We start from the raw sequence: 19,293 nt of genomic DNA, 5'->3' as shown, positions 1-19,293 counted from the left end.
GGCTCCTTGAAGCATGAAGGGCGCCCCTGGTGCTCGCGGAAGACCGCCGAGGTGGCCGCTGATGACGCCAAGTCTCCCGTCCGGAGGAGCGCCTCCCTAAGTTGGGCTGAAGAAGCGGGAGCCCTCGTGGCCTTAGAGTAGTCTAGGGAGGCTTGATGCGATGTCCCCTGACGGAGATCTGGTCTACTGGAGGAGTAGGGTCGCAAGGGTGAAGATGAGGCTCTAGGGAGCCAACCGGAAGGGGCCAAGGCTGAGGTAGCCTTAAACTGCTCACTCCGGGGTACTGTAATTCTAACCCAATTATCATTCGAAGAGCGACTCTTCTTGGACTTCTTCTTTGAGGTCTTGGATCTCTTCCTGCTGTGCCTGGAACGAGAACGGGACTTCTTCTTCCGTGACTTTTCCCGCTTTCTCTTAGAAGACTTTGGACCTTCGTCCTCCGACGAAGACGAATCCGAGGAAGAGGATGACAAAGAGGAGAGGGAATCCGCCGAATCTCCCGAGTCGTCCAAATTCGCAGGGGGAACTACGCGTCGAATCTCTGGCGACGAGGGTTGAAGAAAGACGGGCGGGAGCATTGACGAGGGCGCCGGGGGGGGGGGGGGGACCGTGAAACCTTCTTTCGGTCGAACCAAGCATCAAACTCCTCCTCTAACCTCATGGGGGACCTGAAGGGCATCCTTGGTGGATCCCATGTGGCGGGGTCCGAATTAGATGAGCCTGCCTTCTCGGCGTCTCCCCCGGTCGCTGAAGCACCTGAAACACACATCCAGGATGCAGGGGAAGAGGCTGCACCCGTCTTCCCCCACAAAGGATCTTCCGTAGAGACGGGCCCTGTATCTCCTTGAACACACTCCCGCCCCTCCCTCAGGCCCCACACATGCCTGAACTGAACTAATATCATCCCCCACACACATCGCCCCACACATGCCTGAACTGAACTAATATCATCCCCCAAAGACATCTCAGACTCTTGGGGAAGGGCAATGGGCCGCTTCCCCGCAACTGACTTACCTCGTCCCCTACTCTGGGTAGGGGAAGGTGGAAGGGAGCCCTGTTCCGACGAGGCATCCGGCGAGACTAATGACGAAGAAACGTTGGCCTTCTTGGGCAATCTCTTGGCAGCTTTCTTCTTTTTAGTGCCGTAGAGGACCCACTGAATCTCGGTCCAAGGCTCGCACTCCGGACACGTGGTCGTAGGGGAACAAACCTTGCCCCTACATGACGAACACAGGGAGTGGGAATCGACTTCGGGCTTGGAGAGAAACGCACCACAAGATTTTCCGGCCACAGGCCCAGGGCAACGGCGAGGATGCTCCATTACGCAACACTAGGACACCAAGAGACACAGGGACACAGAGGAAAGGATAAGGAATGAACAAGTGGGAAACGTGAACACGTGGGTAACGCGTGGTAGACACAAGGGTCGCACTGGGTGAGGAGAGCGCGGCGAGATGGTAATCACATCGCGACCAGAAACTTACTGAGGAGCACGACCTAAGCAAGCATGCTCTCCGACCCCGGGTCGCCTCAGGGTGCGTATCACTCTGCCTGAGGTTGACCCCCATAGAAAACGGGAATAGGGTAAACTACACAAAATTCTGGTCGGTTGGGAGGAGTCTCCCAGATACTCCTAAGAAAGTAGTTCGAGGTAAGTACTCCGTGTTGGAACAAAAATATTTTAAGGATTTGTTATTTATTCCTAAGCGTACAAAAACTTTTTGTTCTTTAACCCTCTGGATATGAAATTTACTTTAGCTCTATAATAAAGTCCTATCTTGTATAATTAATGTATTGTGTTAGGTAAAATGTCCCAAAAAATTATGGATGGATTATAAAGTTTAGGCCGCAGGCTAAGCACTGGAGCATCAAAGGCCATTCAACACTATATGACATACTGTAATTCAATCAACCATATGCATACACTTGCACCATTAGGTATCATTTCAACCTATATAATCAATCACACTACTTTGTATAGCTAAAAGTGTAATAAAAAGGGATTAAAAATATTAAATAAAATAATCAAATTATTTAAAAGTGTTACTGTACAGCCCCATATCTCTTAAAGATCTGCCCTGCAGTCCCTGAAGTGAATGTTACGTCACCTGACAGGTAGTACAAAGTGAGGCCTGTCCCCCTTCCTCACTCTTCACTAAATAACTGTGGGTTATATGTGTTTGGACAATATGCAGCCTGGTTAAAATAATGTTGTCCTTAATTCTTGTAGAATTACGATGACAATTTATCCACTGAACGGAGGATTTGTTTCAATTTTGTACTGGTGGTCAGTCCAGACCATCGAGTCTGTCCCTTATTCTTCACCAAACGTTCAGCTGGATCCACAAGGCAATAGAAGAGAGGGAAGACCCACGCCTACATGGCTGAAGACTATGAAGCGTGAAGTAGGAGATAACGAATGGAGAAGTATTGATTTAAAAGCTCAAGATAAGAGATGACTGGCAAAATCTACCCGAGGCCCTTTGCATCAATAGGCGTAGGAGGAGATGATGATGATATTTCATATTGAATTCCTTGTTCTAGCCTCTACAAGAAAGAACTTTGGGACCCCACAGCATCTAACCTTAAGAAAAGGGTCAATAAACTTGAGAAGGAGAGTAAGGCACTTTTTTCCCCACTAGCATAATCAACGATCAGTTGAAAAAACCAGGTCCAGCTACCCTGACTGTAGAACAACATTTGAACAGGGTTTTCTTCAGGTCAAAATATAACAGAAGTTACGCATTCATTCAAAACTTTTGTCATCTTATATGAAAGAAAATTATGCTTAAATCAGAGAAAAACAGCTAATGTAGAAAAACTATTATTTTCTTTAGAGAACTGCATGGAAGAAAATTGGTTATTTCATGGTTAATTGAGCATTGCAACTAAACAGGTTAATTATATTACAATACAGTCATATTTCATTCTCAAAAACTTACCAGTGTTCAGAGTGAGGACCTTGCTGTGAGGAGGAGGTGGCCGATGTTTGGGGGCCGGTGTTTGGGTCCCCTGCCTGCCCCCCAGGAGGTTCCCCTGGAGGGGGTTCGGCCGCGGTGCTGCTCATCTAGCCAACACCTTGGTGATTGTGCCGCTGCTGCTGCTGCTGCTGCTGCACTCTCGCGCTTCACACCACCAACACACCATCCCGACGCCTCAAATCTTGAAAAACATCAGAAAAATAATAAGAATGCCAAATCATACACAAATAAGCATATAGCAATGACTTAACCATTATATTGATAAAATAATTTAAGGAGACTAGAAATTTTCACGGCCTTTTGAACAAAAATTTCAATAACATGTATATTATATATTGCAAGTTTATCATCCAACAGCACCAAGTATCCTGTACCATATTTTAGATTCAGAAGTATAATCAAATAGGTAATTTCATGGCCTTTGAAAAAAAACTAAATATTGAATGTTTATCATCCTACAGAACCAAAATTCCTGAACCAAATTCAGAAGATCAATTAATTATATTGTGGTGAGGAGGAAGGAGGTGAAGAAAACAAAGAGAATACAAACCCATTATTGACAACACATTTTTACCCCTTCGCTGACATAGGAGACAACCTAACATAATGGAGTGATTTTGCATGCGATGGCATGCATAAGTGCAAAATTGGTTATGAGTTGGTTATTCTCAAAAACAAGAACAGGCTTCAGAAACACTATGTCCACATTTCAAACACTGTGAAACTTACTTGAAGGAGTTGAACAAGCTAGCTAAAAATGTTAATGTTAATTGATTTATCATAAAAAGATTACAAGAGAAACCCTAGATGACAAAATTCTTATGTAGAAAAACAGTGCAAGTGATAAAAAAATAACCATGGCCAGGTAGAAACTCTTTTTAGGTATGAATGATACCACATTTCTAAAACTTCTGGCTAGATAGCACATATATCATGGAAACTAAAGTTCATCTCTTCATTTATCTTAAAGGCTGATAGGCTAATTTCTTACCATATTACCTTCAAATCTAAAAGAATTTTAATATAACAACAAAGGTTTCCTTTAGTTGTGTACTTTGTGTCACAGTGAATGATAAAGGGTCATGGTGTTTTACAGTGCTTTCTTGCTGAACACGAGTACGACCTCTCGAGAAACTATAGACCATGTACAAGGCACCAGCAAGGTTGACGAGGGCTAGGTGATGTGCAAGGTAAATAACTAGCTTATGAAGGGAAAAAAAAGTGGAGAAGGGCTGCATAAAAAGACGAAAAACACCTTGGCTTTGATGATAAGTTTCACCTTTTAAGGGACAGTTGGAGAGGGTAGACAAGATTTTGTTCCTTAAGAACACACTACAAAGGATCACTTCTTGCATGAAAAGACTAGGTTACTACCATGACTAAAGATGAAATTCTCTAATCTTACCTGAAAATCACTGACTTTCTTACACCTCAAACTTGTGAGTAAATAGGCAGATTTGGAAAAAAAAGTGTCACAGTTTCTACATTAATTCTAAAAGTTAACAGGAGTTGAAACTCATCCACACACTAGTGTACAAGAGAAACATACAAAATCTGCATACTAATTAAAAAAAAAATTTCATACCATTTTCCATGGAGTGTAAAATATAAATATTTTAAAACTTCAATATTCCTAAACAACTTAACTAATGAAAGCTATCACTTTTTCTTTATGCCAATTATCATAGTGTCCGGCGATCAGATCTACAAACCATTTACAAAAAGACTAAAGCTCTGTTGTCTTTCATCTAGTGAACCAAGAAAGGAAGGCCATGACCACACACCATACAATAAGTGTTTCATCGACAAATCTTTATAGATCTCAAGTGTTGCTTTGTAGACAGTACTAAAAGTTATTAATAATACACACCTTTAGTCAATGCAGTAGTTGTATTGATTTCAGTTATAGACCTTTAATTTTATGACATGATAATACACAATTGGAATTCAGGTGTCTTTCAACATTGCCTGAAGATTGTTTTCACCTCGTGTAAAACACAAATCCTTCAGGGAAAGCTTATGAGTCTTCCAGAAATAGAAATAAGTTGCCTTGTTAACCCTGGATAGGTACGGTCCTCGGACACCCCTTTAAGGGTATACTCGGACGCGAACGACCCCGACGCCAAAAAAAATTCTTGAAAAATCAGTTTTTGCAGTAACCTCCTTTTTTCTTTTGCCAAAAAAAACTTCAATGAATGCTTAAAACAACTGTAAAGATAAATACTACTCATCTGCAGAAAAACTATTTATTATAAATATTTTAAAAAATTAAGTAGAAAAAAAAAAAGACCTGACATAAAAATTCATAAAAAAAAAGTTTATACATATATACACAAATCCTTTTAGGAATTGATTCTTGAATGTTTAGGACACATCTTGATGTATTTTGGATGAAGTCAGACCCATGGAGGTGAAGGTCTGAAATGAGAAAAAATGGGTAACTTTTTTTGGCCAAAAAAAATTGTCCAAATTTCATGAATTTTTTTGGGTACCCAAATGAAATAGGAAGTGGCTAATTTTTTTAGGGAATAAACATATGTTATCCTAAAATAGAAATATGTAAAAAAATCTTCATTATTTTGTAAATTACATTTATATCAGGGGCCATATCTAAAGGTAATTTTTTGAGTACTTGGAAATTTCGTAGAAAAATACATATATTTAATATATAATATGATATTTATGCAGGTAAAAATATACCAAAATATCACAAATTCTATAGGGAACAAGAATATATATAGATAGGGCAGCTTACGCTTCGGATATGTCCACAAAATGGCCGCCAACCACACTGACTCAGACTCCCTAATCTGCCACTTGAAATGTAGGAAGGGTATGTCAATTTCAAGGTGTTATTTACTAATCTAATTATTATTGGATATGCATAAAAATTGTATGGTGGGTTGCTGGATAATTGTCGATTATTTTTACGACTATAAAATTAAAATTCTGACCCAAAAAATTTTTTTTGAAGGGAAATAAAATCGAAAAAAAAAAAAATGTAAAACAATATTTTAGCTAAAAAAAATTTGATGATATTCAATCAAAAAAAAAGTAAACAAAATTTTCCGACAAATAAACATCTAGAGGAATCATTACTCTGTGATAGTTCCTTAGTACGTAGTAATTTTGAAAGAATTGGGAAAAAACGAAAAAATGGCAATCACCGGAAAATCGAACACATACCTATATATACGCCATATCTGGCTAAAAAAAAGATAGGCATGGGTAGCCAGATCATCTAGAAACACTTTCCAACACTATAAAAATATAAGTTTTGCGACACTACTTGCCAATTCCTTACGGTAACATGACTAAGCAAAAAAATGCAAAACAAATAAAAAGGGGCACTCGTGGAAAAATGGCCATTCTAATATACGGCATTTCAGAAAAAAAAATTTCAGCCACGTGCTAGGCAAACCATCAAGGCATATTTTCCGACAAATAAACATATAAATGAAATATTACTCTGTGATAGTTCCTTAGTACGTAGTAATTTTGAAAGAAATGGGAAAAAACGAAAAAATGGCAATCACAGGAAAATCGAACACATACTTATATATACGCCATATCTGGCTAAAAAAAAAAATAGGCATGGGTAGCCAGATCATCTAGAAACACTTTCCAACACTATAAAAATATAAGTTTTGCGACACTACTTGCCAATTCCTTACGGTAACATGACTAAGCAAAAAAATGCAAAACAAATTAAAAGGGGCACTCGCGGAAAAATGCCCAACATTCTAATATACGGCATCTCAGATAAAAAAAAAGACATGCACGTGTTAGCCCAACCATCAAGGTACACTTTCTAACACATAAACATGAAAAAAAAATCAATAATATACGGCAATTCCTTACTACGTAGTAATTTTTACAAATATTGAAAAAAAAACAGAAATTGGCAACCGCAGTTAAATACCCAATATACCAATAACTACGTCGTATCTGACAAAAACAAAATCACGCATGGGTAGCCAGATCATCTAGACACACTTTCCAACACTAAAAAAGCAAAAGTTTTACGACACTATTACGCAATATCTTACGGAAAAATGACTTGGCAAAAAAATTAAAAAAAATTAAAAAGGGACACTCGCGGTAAAATGCCCGACATTCTAATATACGAGATCTCAGATAAAAAAAAAGACATGCACGTGTTAGCCCAACCATCAAGGCACACTTTCTAACACATAAACATGAAAAAAAAAATGAATAATATACGGCAATTCCTTACTACGTAGTAATTTTTACAAATATTGAAAAAAAACAGAAATTGGTAACCGCAGTTAAATACCCAATATACCAATAACTACGTCGTATCTGACCAAAACAAAGTCATGCATGGGTAGCCAGATCATCTAGACACACTTTCCAACACTAAACAAGCAAAAGTTTTACGACACTATTTGGCAATATCTTACGGAAAAATGACTTGGCAAAAAAATGAAAAAAAATTAAAAAGGGGCACTCGCGGTAAAATGGTCCTCGTGGTGATGAACGACATTTTAACTAAAAAAAAAAACATGCACATGGTAGCCAAACAATCCACCAAGACTTTCCACAACTGATAACCTATACAAGTTGCACCATTCTACGACAATTTCATAATACGTAATAACTTTGATAATTATGCAAACTACCTCAGAAGGGTAAACTCGGACGCGAACGACCCCGACGCGTCTCAGAAATCGGGGAAGGAGTACAGCTACAGCAATGCACATCTGGACACTACTAGAGCGTGTAGGGGAGACACCTCCTGCAGGTCGATCACCCACAAATTCAGTCACAGGGGTGAGTCACGTGAGAAAAACCTGTTTTTTTTTGACGCTCGGGGTCGCAAACGACCCACCGTACCTATCCAGGGTTAAACTACACAGAAACAATAAAAATAATAATTATTATTAATATAGCCCAGAAATTTTCATAGGGGATCCAACTAATAGCAGTTTTTCTTTTTTTAATTAACAAATAATTTAAATAAGGTTATAATCTAAGAGGGAACCAAACAGGCTAAGAGATGTCTATCCCTAACCTGAATTGGCACTCAAAAGGAGGAATAGTTTCATACTTAGCGCACTCTGGTAAATGCAATTCAAATTATAGTGTTATTTTCATGTATCAACAAGAGACTTGATACAGAAAAGAACATAATTTTAAAACAGAAACATAACAAAGATGATGTTTCTTGCCAAAGGAACAGTTACTAGGGTAGGTATTGGACCATCTCCTACTGGCCAGACTCAACTTGGACAGTGGAAGAATTAGACAAGGGCGAAACAATGCCTAACTCCTACTGGCCAGACCCAACTTGGACAGTGGGAGAATAAGACGAGGGCGAAACAATGCCCAACTCCTACTGGCCAGACCCAACTTGGACAGTGGAAGAATAAGACGAGGGCCAAACAATGCCCAACTCCTACTGGCCAGACCCAACTTGGACAGTGGAAGAATTAGACGAGGGCCAAACAATGCCCAACTCCTACTGGCCAGACCCAACTTGGACAGTGGAAGAATAAGACGAGGGCCAAACAATGCCCAACTCCTACTGGCCAGACCCACCTTGGACAGTGGAAGAATAAGACGAGGGCCAAACAATGCCCAACTCCTACTGGCCAGACCCAACTTGGACAGTGGAAGAATAAGACGAGGGCCAAACAATGCCCAACTCCTACTGGCCAGACCCAACTTGGACAGTGGAAGAATTAGACGAGGGCCAAACAATGCCCAACTCCTACTGGCCAGACCCAACTTGGACAGTGGAAGAATTAGACGAGGGCCAAACAATGCCCAACTCCTACTGGCCAGACCCAACTTGGACAGTGGAAGAATTAGACGAGGGCCAAACAATGCCCAACTCCTACTGGCCAGACCCAACTTGGACAGTGGAAGAATTAGACGAGGGCCAAACAATGCCCAACTCCTACTGGCCAGACCCAACTTGGACAGTGGAAGAATTAGACGAGGGCCAAACAATGCCCAACTCCTACTGGCCAGACCCAACTTGGACAGTGGAAGAATTAGACGAGGGCCAAACAATGCCCAACTCCTACTGGCCAGACCCAACTTGGACAGTGGAAGAATTAGACGAGGGCCAAACAATGCCCAACTCCTACTGGCCAGACCCAACTTGGACAGTGGAAGAATTAGACGAGGGCCAAACAATGCCCAACTCCTACTGGCCAGACCCAACTTGGACAGTGGAAGAATAAGACGAGGGCGAAACAATGCCCAACTCCTACTGGCCAGACCCAACTTGGACAGTGGAAGAATAAGACGAGGGCGAAACTATGCCCAACTCCTACTGGCCAGACCCAACTTGGACAGTGGAAGAATAAGACGAGGGCCAAACAATGCCCAACTCCTACTGGCCAGACCCACCTTGGACAGTGGAAGAATTAGACGAGGGCCAAACAATGCCCAACTCCTACTGGCCAGACCCACCTTGGACAGTGGAAGAATAAGACGAGGGCCAAACAATGCCCAACTCCTACTGGCCAGACCCACCTTGGACAGTGGAAGAATAAGACGAGGGCCAAACAATGCCCAACTCCTACTGGCCAGACCCACCTTGGACAGTGGAAGAATAAGACGAGGGCCAAACAATGCCCAACTCCTACTGGCCAGACCCACCTTGGACAGTGGAAGAATTAGACGAGGGCCAAACAATGCCCAACTCCTACTGGCCAGACCCACCTTGGACAGTGGAAGAATTAGACGAGGGCCAAACAATGCCCAACTCCTACTGGCCAGACCCAACTTGGACAGTGGAAGAATAAGACGAGGGCCAAACAATGCCCAACTCCTACTGGCCAGACCCACCTTGGACAGTGGAAGAATAAGACGAGGGCCAAACAATGCCCAACTCCTACTGGCCAGACCCACCTTGGACAGTGGAAGAATAAGACGAGGGCCAAACAATGCCCAACTCCTACTGGCCAGACCCACCTTGGACAGTGGAAGAATTAGACGAGGGCCAAACAATGCCCAACTCCTACTGGCCAGACCCACCTTGGACAGTGGAAGAATTAGACGAGGGCCAAACAATGCCCAACTCCTACTGGCCAGACCCAACTTGGACAGTGGAAGAATTAGACGAGGGCCAAACAATGCCCAACTCCTACTGGCCAGACCCAACTTGGACAGTGGAAGAATAAGACGAGGGCCAAACAATGCCCAACTCCTACTGGCCAGACCCAACTTGGACAGTGGAAGAATAAGACGAGGGCCAAACAATGCCCAACTCCTACTGGCCAGACCCAACTTGGACAGTGGAAGAATAAGACGAGGGCCAAACAATGCCCAACTCCTACTGGCCAGACCCAACTTGGACAGTGGAAGAATAAGACGAGGGCCAAACTATGCCCAACTCCTACTGGCCAGACCCAACTTGGACAGTGGAAGAATAAGACGAGGGCCAAACTATGCCCAACTCCTACTGGCCAGACCCAACTTGGACAGTGGAAGAATAAGACGAGGGCCAAACTATGCCCAACTCCTACTGGCCAGACCCAACTTGGACAGTGGAAGAATAAGACGAGGGCCAAACAATGCCCAACTCCTACTGGCCAGACCCAACTTGGACAGTGGAAGAATAAGACGAGGGCCAAACAATGCCCAACTCCTACTGGCCAGACCCAACTTGGACAGTGGAAGAATAAGACGAGGGCCAAACAATGCCCAACTCCTACTGGCCAGACCCAACTTGGACAGTGGAAGAATAAGACGAGGGCCAAACTATGCCCAACTCCTACTGGCCAGACCCAACTTGGACAGTGGAAGAATAAGACGAGGGCCAAACAATGCCCAACTCCTACTGGCCAGACCCAACTTGGACAGTGGAAGAATTAGACGAGGGCCAAACAATGCCCAACTCCTACTGGCCAGACCCAACTTGGACAGTGGAAGAATAAGACGAGGGCCAAACTATGCCCAACTCCTACTGGCCAGACCCAACTTGGACAGTGGAAGAATAAGACGAGGGCCAAACTATGCCCAACTCCTACTGGCCAGACCCAACTTGGACAGTGGAAGAATAAGACGAGGGCCAAACAATGCCCAACTCCTACTGGCCAGACCCAACTTGGACAGTGGAAGAATAAGACGAGGGCCAAACTATGCCCAACTCCTACTGGCCAGACCCAACTTGGACAGTGGAAGAATAAGACGAGGGCCAAACTATGCCCAACTCCTACTGGCCAGACCCAACTTGGACAGTGGAAGAATAAGACGAGGGCCAAACTATGCCCAACTCCTACTGGCCAGACCCAACTTGGACAGTGGAAGAATAAGACGAGGGCCAAACAATGCCCAACTCCTACTGGCCAGACCCAACTTGGACAGTGGAAGAATAAGACGAGGGCCAAACTATGCCCAACTCCTACTGGCCAGACCCAACTTGGACAGTGGAAGAATTAGACGAGGGCCAAACTATGCCCAACTCCTACTGGCCAGACCCAACTTGGACAGTGGAAGAATAAGACGAGGGCCAAACTATGCCCAACTCCTACTGGCCAGACCCAACTTGGACAGTGGAAGAATAAGACGAGGGCCAAACAATGCCCAACTCCTACTGGCCAGACCCAACTTGGACAGTGGAAGAATAAGACGAGGGCCAAACTATGCCCAACTCCTACTGGCCAGACCCAACTTGGACAGTGGAAGAATAAGACGAGGGCCAAACAATGCCCAACTCCTACTGGCCAGACCCAACTTGGACAGTGGAAGAATAAGACGAGGGCCAAACAATGCCCAACTCCTACTGGCCAGACCCAACTTGGACAGTGGAAGAATAAGACGAGGGCCAAACAATGCCCAACTCCTACTGGCCAGACCCAACTTGGACAGTGGAAGAATAAGACGAGGGCCAAACAATGCCCAACTCCTACTGGCCAGACCCAACTTGGACAGTGGAAGAATTAGACGAGGGCCAAACAATGCCCAACTCCTACTGGCCAGACCCAACTTGGACAGTGGAAGAATAAGACGAGGGCCAAACAATGCCCAACTCCTACTGGCCAGACCCACCTTGGACAGTGGAAGAATTAGACGAGGGCCAAACAATGCCCAACTCCTACTGGCCAGACCCACCTTGGACAGTGGAAGAATAAGACGAGGGCCAAACAATGCCCAACTCCTACTGGCCAGACCCACCTTGGACAGTGGAAGAATAAGACGAGGGCCAAACAATGCCCAACTCCTACTGGCCAGACCCACCTTGGACAGTGGAAGAATAAGACGAGGGCCAAACAATGCCCAACTCCTACTGGCCAGACCCACCTTGGACAGTGGAAGAATAAGACGAGGGCCAAACAATGCCCAACTCCTACTGGCCAGACCCACCTTGGACAGTGGAAGAATAAGACGAGGGCCAAACAATGCCCAACTCCTACTGGCCAGACCCACCTTGGACAGTGGAAGAATAAGACGAGGGCCAAACAATGCCCAACTCCTACTGGCCAGACCCACCTTGGACAGTGGAAGAATAAGACGAGGGCCAAACAATGCCCAACTCCTACTGGCCAGACCCACCTTGGACAGTGGAAGAATAAGACGAGGGCCAAACAATGCCCAACTCCTACTGGCCAGACCCACCTTGGACAGTGGAAGAATAAGACGAGGGCCAAACAATGCCCAACTCCTACTGGCCAGACCCACCTTGGACAGTGGAAGAATAAGACGAGGGCCAAACAATGCCCAACTCCTACTGGCCAGACCCACCTTGGACAGTGGAAGAATAAGACGAGGGCCAAACAATGCCCAACTCCTACTGGCCAGACCCACCTTGGACAGTGGAAGAATAAGACGAGGGCCAAACAATGCCCAACTCCTACTGGCCAGACCCACCTTGGACAGTGGAAGAATAAGACGAGGGCCAAACAATGCCCAACTCCTACTGGCCAGACCCACCTTGGACAGTGGAAGAATAAGACGAGGGCCAAACAATGCCCAACTCCTACTGGCCAGACCCACCTTGGACAGTGGAAGAATAAGACGAGGGCCAAACAATGCCCAACTCCTACTGGCCAGACCCACCTTGGACAGTGGAAGAATAAGACGAGGGCCAAACAATGCCCAACTCCTACTGGCCAGACCCACCTTGGACAGTGGAAGAATTAGACGAGGGCCAAACAATGCCCAACTCCTACTGGCCAGACCCACCTTGGACAGTGGAAGAATTAGACGAGGGCCAAACAATGCCCAACTCCTACTGGCCAGACCCACCTTGGACAGTGGAAGAATAAGACGAGGGCCAAACTATGCCCAACTCCTACTGGCCAGACCCACCTTGGACAGTGGAAGAATAAGACGAGGGCCAAACAATGCCCAACTCCTACTGGCCAGACCCACCTTGGACAGTGGAAGAATAAGACGAGGGCCAAACAATGCCCAACTCCTACTGGCCAGACCCACCTTGGACAGTGGAAGAATAAGACGAGGGCCAAACAATGCCCAACTCCTACTGGCCAGACCCACCTTGGACAGTGGAAGAATAAGACGAGGGCCAAACAATGCCCAACTCCTACTGGCCAGACCCACCTTGGACAGTGGAAGAATAAGACGAGGGCCAAACAATGCCCAACTCCTACTGGCCAGACCCACCTTGGACAGTGGAAGAATAAGACGAGGGCCAAACAATGCCCAACTCCTACTGGCCAGACCCACCTTGGACAGTGGAAGAATAAGACGAGGGCCAAACAATGCCCAACTCCTACTGGCCAGACCCACCTTGGACAGTGGAAGAATAAGACGAGGGCCAAACAATGCCCAACTCCTACTGGCCAGACCCACCTTGGACAGTGGAAGAATAAGACGAGGGCCAAACAATGCCCAACTCCTACTGGCCAGACCCACCTTGGACAGTGGAAGAATAAGACGAGGGCCAAACAATGCCCAACTCCTACTGGCCAGACCCACCTTGGACAGTGGAAGAATAAGACGAGGGCCAAACAATGCCCAACTCCTACTGGCCAGACCCACCTTGGACAGTGGAAGAATAAGACGAGGGCCAAACAATGCCCAACTCCTACTGGCCAGACCCACCTTGGACAGTGGAAGAATAAGACGAGGGCCAAACAATGCCCAACTCCTACTGGCCAGACCCACCTTGGACAGTGGAAGAATAAGACGAGGGCCAAACAATGCCCAACTCCTACTGGCCAGACCCACCTTGGACAGTGGAAGAATAAGACGAGGGCCAAACAATGCCCAACTCCTACTGGCCAGACCCACCTTGGACAGTGGAAGAATAAGACGAGGGCCAAACAATGCCCAACTCCTACTGGCCAGACCCACCTTGGACAGTGGAAGAATTAGACGAGGGCCAAACAATGCCCAACTCCTACTGGCCAGACCCACCTTGGACAGTGGAAGAATTAGACGAGGGCCAAACAATGCCCAACTCCTACTGGCCAGACCCACCTTGGACAGTGGAAGAATTAGACGAGGGCCAAACAATGCCCAACTCCTACTGGCCAGACCCACCTTGGACAGTGGAAGAATAAGACGAGGGCCAAACAATGCCCAACTCCTACTGGCCAGACCCACCTTGGACAGTGGAAGAATAAGACGAGGGCCAAACAATGCCCAACTCCTACTGGCCAGACCCACCTTGGACAGTGGAAGAATAAGACGAGGGCCAAACAATGCCCAACTCCTACTGGCCAGACCCACCTTGGACAGTGGAAGAATTAGACGAGGGCCAAACAATGCCCAACTCCTACTGGCCAGACCCAACTTGGACAGTGGAAGAATTAGACGAGGGCCAAACAATGCCCAACTCCTACTGGCCAGACCCAACTTGGACAGTGGAAGAATTAGACGAGGGCCAAACAATGCCCAACTCCTACTGGCCAGACCCAACTTGGACAGTGGAAGAATTAGACGAGGGCGAAACAATGCCCAACTCCTACTGGCCAGACCCAACTTGGACAGTGGAAGAATTAGACGAGGGCGAAACAATGCCCAACTCCTACTGGCCAGACCCAACTTGGACAGTGGAAGAATTAGACGAGGGCGAAACAATGCCCAACTCCTACTGGCCAGACCCAACTTGGACAGTGGAAGAATAAGACAAGGGAGAAACAATGCCCAACTCCTACTGGCCAGACCCAACTTGGACAGTGGAAGAATAAGACAAGGGAGAAACAATAGCTAACTCCTACTGGCCAGACCCAACTTGGACAGTGGAAGAATAAGACAAGGGAGAAACAATAGCTAACTCCTACTGGCCAGACTCAACTTGGACAGTGGAAGAATTAGACAAGGAAGAAACAAAATTTGGGGAAAAAAATTAGTTTGAACAAGAAATAGTAATTTAGAAAACAGGAAAAGGATCAAAGTTTATAGGCATCAGTAGTAGCAGAAAAAACAAACACCCACATGAGCAGAGGTTGTAGGAAGGACTAGTGTTATCATGAATTGGAAAGAGGAAATGTGCATGATTTTGTTAAAATTCCCCATAAGAGATCTCCCTCTCCCCAGGAAAGAAACAGGAATCAATGGAACTAGGTGGTGGAGAGGAGGAGTATTTTGTCAAGGAAGGACGAAATGGGGAAGCAAATAGTGTTAAGAGGAAAACAGCTCTGCAACTATACAAATATTTTATTTTAATTGTTCTTTACTTCTTACATCATTTATTTATTTATTTCCTTTCCCCACTGGGCTATTTTTCCATGTTGGAGCCCTTGGCCTCTTAGCATCTCGCTTTGCCAACAAGAGTTGTAGCTTAGCTGCTGCTAATAATAATAATAATAATAATAATAATAATAATAATAATAATAATAATAATAATAATAAATAATAATAATAAAAATGATGATGTTGGGAAGTATGCTGACAGCTCAAAGTTTCTTATTAACACTAATGCTCCAAGACTTACTGCAGTAATACCAGCACAACTGAACCTTGAGCAGAGACTTGAGTGTAATTCCTGTATGTGCACCTTGAACAAAATTCACGCATTTCAGCATCAGTATCTGCCCGGGATATATCTTACGCTCACCAACGTAAGAGTAAAATTCAACAGAAATGACTAAAGAAAGCTAATACGAAGTCCAGACAGCTAGGGTAAAATATCAAATTAGATTAGATTCTACTAAAGCATATGAGAAGTAAAAAAATACTACAGTAAATAAAAAATAAAAAACTACTACAGTAGATGAAAAAATAAAAAACTACTACAGTGTATAGAAAGTAAAAATTTCCTCAATTACACAGTGAAACTACTACAGTATATAAAAAATAAAAAACTACTACAGTACACAGAAAGTAAAAAATAAACTACTACAGTACAGTACATAAAAAATAAAAAAACTACTACGGTATAAAGAAAATATAAAACTACTACAGTATAAAATCTACTAGAGTATATGAAAAATAAAAAAAAAACTACAGTAAAAACTACTACAGTATACAGAAGGTAAAAAAAAAGTATGGTTCCCTGAGGAACACTGGCTGTATAAATGTTGAATTAATAAATCTAGATTTGCATAATTCATATAAATATTGTAGTCTAAAAAAACGTTGCACAAATCAAAAATGCAAAGCCATAAGGTCTATAAAGTATTGTACCAAGTACAAGCCTAAAGTAACAAATGGTTACCCAAATGAAAGTCAGAGAAAAGCATTAAAGAAAGCTTTCCTAATAATGACAACAAAGGCTCAACCCTTTTACCCCCAGGCTATTTGGAACTTTCCAACCCTTAACCCCCAGGGGTTATTTTTTTTCAAGCACATTTTGCAGTATATTTTTTTTTAAATTGCTCCAACAGCCTTAATTTTCATCATAGAGAGGTCAGGTTGGTCTCATTCTCTTGGAAAATGCCTGAATTTTCTCAAAAAATTATCAAAAATATGCAAAAAAAAAAATTGCAAATAGCAGTTTTTTGCAAGGATGTACCGGTATGTCCATGGGGGGATGAGTTTTGCGAAACATACCAGTACGTCCTTTGGGAATAAAAGGGTTAATAATTGAACTGAAATTGAAAGCTATTTGACTGATAGAGAGAGAAATAAAATCAACGTAGACCCTGTTAAATAGCTTGTGCTGTTTATGAACTCTTTCCAGTGAAATCCACCTTTGGGAAATTAAATAATCTGAGAAACATCAAATTGCGATTATATAAGTAAACAAGAGCAATCAGAGTTTTCTAACCTCTGCCAAAGGTTATTGAAGTCGTCTATGGCCTAAGATCTATCTGTGGTGGAAATTTCGTCGAAATCCGTCAATTTGATTTGACGTTATCTTTAAAATGACAAAAATGTAAATCCGGAGCTTGAATCCTGATCCGGATTATCTCCAAAATTTAATGAGGTCATCCATGAGCTAAGATCTATTTGTGGTGAAAATTTTGTTAGAATCTGTCATGTAATTTTGATATAATCCTGTCTTCAGAGAGAGGCAGACAAAAAAATGTAAATTTGGATCTAATATCCGGATTAATTCCAAAAAAGTTAATGGAGTTGTCCATGACCTATGATCTATCTGTGGTGTAAATTTCGTCAAAATCAGGCAATTTGTTTTGACGTTATCTTTAAAATAGCGAAAATGCAAATCCAGATATAGAATCCAGATTGAGGTCATCACCAAAACTTAACGGAATCGTCTATAACCAAAGATCTATCTGTGGTAAAAATCTTGTCAAAATCTGTTGAGTAGTTTTAACGTAATTTAGACACAGAATCCAGATCATCATTATTTAATGAAGTCGTCCATGAATTTAGATCTATTTGAGGTGGAAATTTTGTCAAAATCCGTCGAGGAGTTGACGTAATACTGTCCACAGACAAACAGAAACACAAAATCACGATCCTGATCCTCATCATCCGCAAATTTCAATGGGGTTGTCCATAACCTAAGATCTATCTGTTGTGAAAATTTCGTCGAAATCCGTCGAGCAGTTTTGACATAATCCTGTCCACAGACAGACAAACAGACAAATGAATAAGTAAAATAATGACTATTTTATAACCTCCTTGACAGGGGTAACAAAGTGACTCGTACTATACAAAATTAATGTGATCTAGATGGCTATAATCAGATATGACATATTAAGAGCTTATTTTCCTTATGTTCCTTATGGCACAATAGCGTGAATTAATAAATCCAAACCTACAAAATTATAGTAAAAAATGATCATGAAAGATAAATAGGTTATTATTTTTAAAAATTACTAAGACTGATTAACTCTTTAACCACCAGGCTATTTGGAAATTTCCAACCCTTAACCCCCAGGGGGTTATTTTTTTCCCCACCACATTTTGCAGTATATTTTTTTTAAATTGCTCTAACAGCCTTAATTTTTGTCATAGAGAGGTCAGGTTGGTCTCATTCTCTTGGAAAATGCCTGAATTTTTTCAAAAAATTATCAAAAATATGAAAAAAAAAATTTTATAGCATTTTCTTGCAAGGACATACCGGTACGTCCATGGGGGTAAAGGGATGGCTTTAGTGAAATGTACCAGTACGTCCTTTGGGGGTAAAAGGGTTAATAAATCCAAACCTACAAAATTATAGTAAAAAATTATCAGGAAAGATAAATAGGTTATCTTTTTTAAAAATTACTAAGACTGATTAAATGTTACACAGCATATGACTAAATACTCTGAGCTAATATCTTGATGGAAGCTGGAGTTATAATTTGTGACAGGTGGTTCACCAGATGTAAGAGACTAAAGCAGGTACTGTGGTTTTATAAATGTTTCTGAGATCTAACCAGAGAAACCAGAAGAATTTTGCCGAAGGAAAAAGAAACAGTTTTGTCTGTGAGAAAATGTTAATAGTGTATATCATACAACTTTGCTTCAGTTAAAACCTCAACTTGGAAATGAAGTTCAGCATACTGCATGACTATGAGCTTAGCATATGCCACCCTATAAATGGATTAAATTAACAAATTCTATAATCTTTCAATTTAAGAGAATGAAACAAATTCAAAATTTTGATTTAAAATTCTAATTTTCCAAAAGAAAATCCATGAATTTGTCCAAGTTATTTTGCATATAAGTATAGTGCAGCCTGATTTGAGAGCTTTGATCTTCAGTAGAAATGACGTTATTATTACTCAAGTGTGTACAATGAATTTCAACTAAGTTATGATGAAGCATATTGTTTAATGAGCAAATATTGCTGATCAAGATGACATAAACTGGAAATAAAATTGTGCACTTTGGAACAAATGACAAAGCTTTAGCCAATTTGGAAAATTAAACACATCAGGATAATAAAAGAATAAAACCTTGAAAGAAATGGTGAAATTGAACTATAAAAACAGCCACACTATCTTCTACTAAGGCTATGATAACATTTAAC

General features: G+C 42.7%; 1 protein-coding gene across 3 annotated transcripts in view; it reads right to left on the bottom strand.

The window, feature by feature from the left end:
- Positions 1-19,293, bottom strand: part of LOC137660212 (axin-1-like) — a 132,936-nt gene that overhangs the window by 73,821 nt on the left and 39,822 nt on the right. For all 3 annotated transcript variants that reach the window (XM_068394926.1, XM_068394927.1, XM_068394928.1), the window contains exon 3: positions 2,943-3,162. In XM_068394926.1, coding sequence (XP_068251027.1) covers positions 2,943-3,067 — 125 coding nt within the window. In that variant the 5' untranslated portion in view covers positions 3,068-3,162. The remainder of the gene's footprint in view (positions 1-2,942; positions 3,163-19,293) is intronic.

This window comes from Palaemon carinicauda, chromosome 20 (assembly GCF_036898095.1).
Source record: "Palaemon carinicauda isolate YSFRI2023 chromosome 20, ASM3689809v2, whole genome shotgun sequence".
Classification (NCBI taxonomy): Eukaryota; Metazoa; Arthropoda; class Malacostraca; order Decapoda; family Palaemonidae; genus Palaemon; species Palaemon carinicauda.
This window is presented reverse-complemented; position numbering and strand designations above follow the sequence as displayed.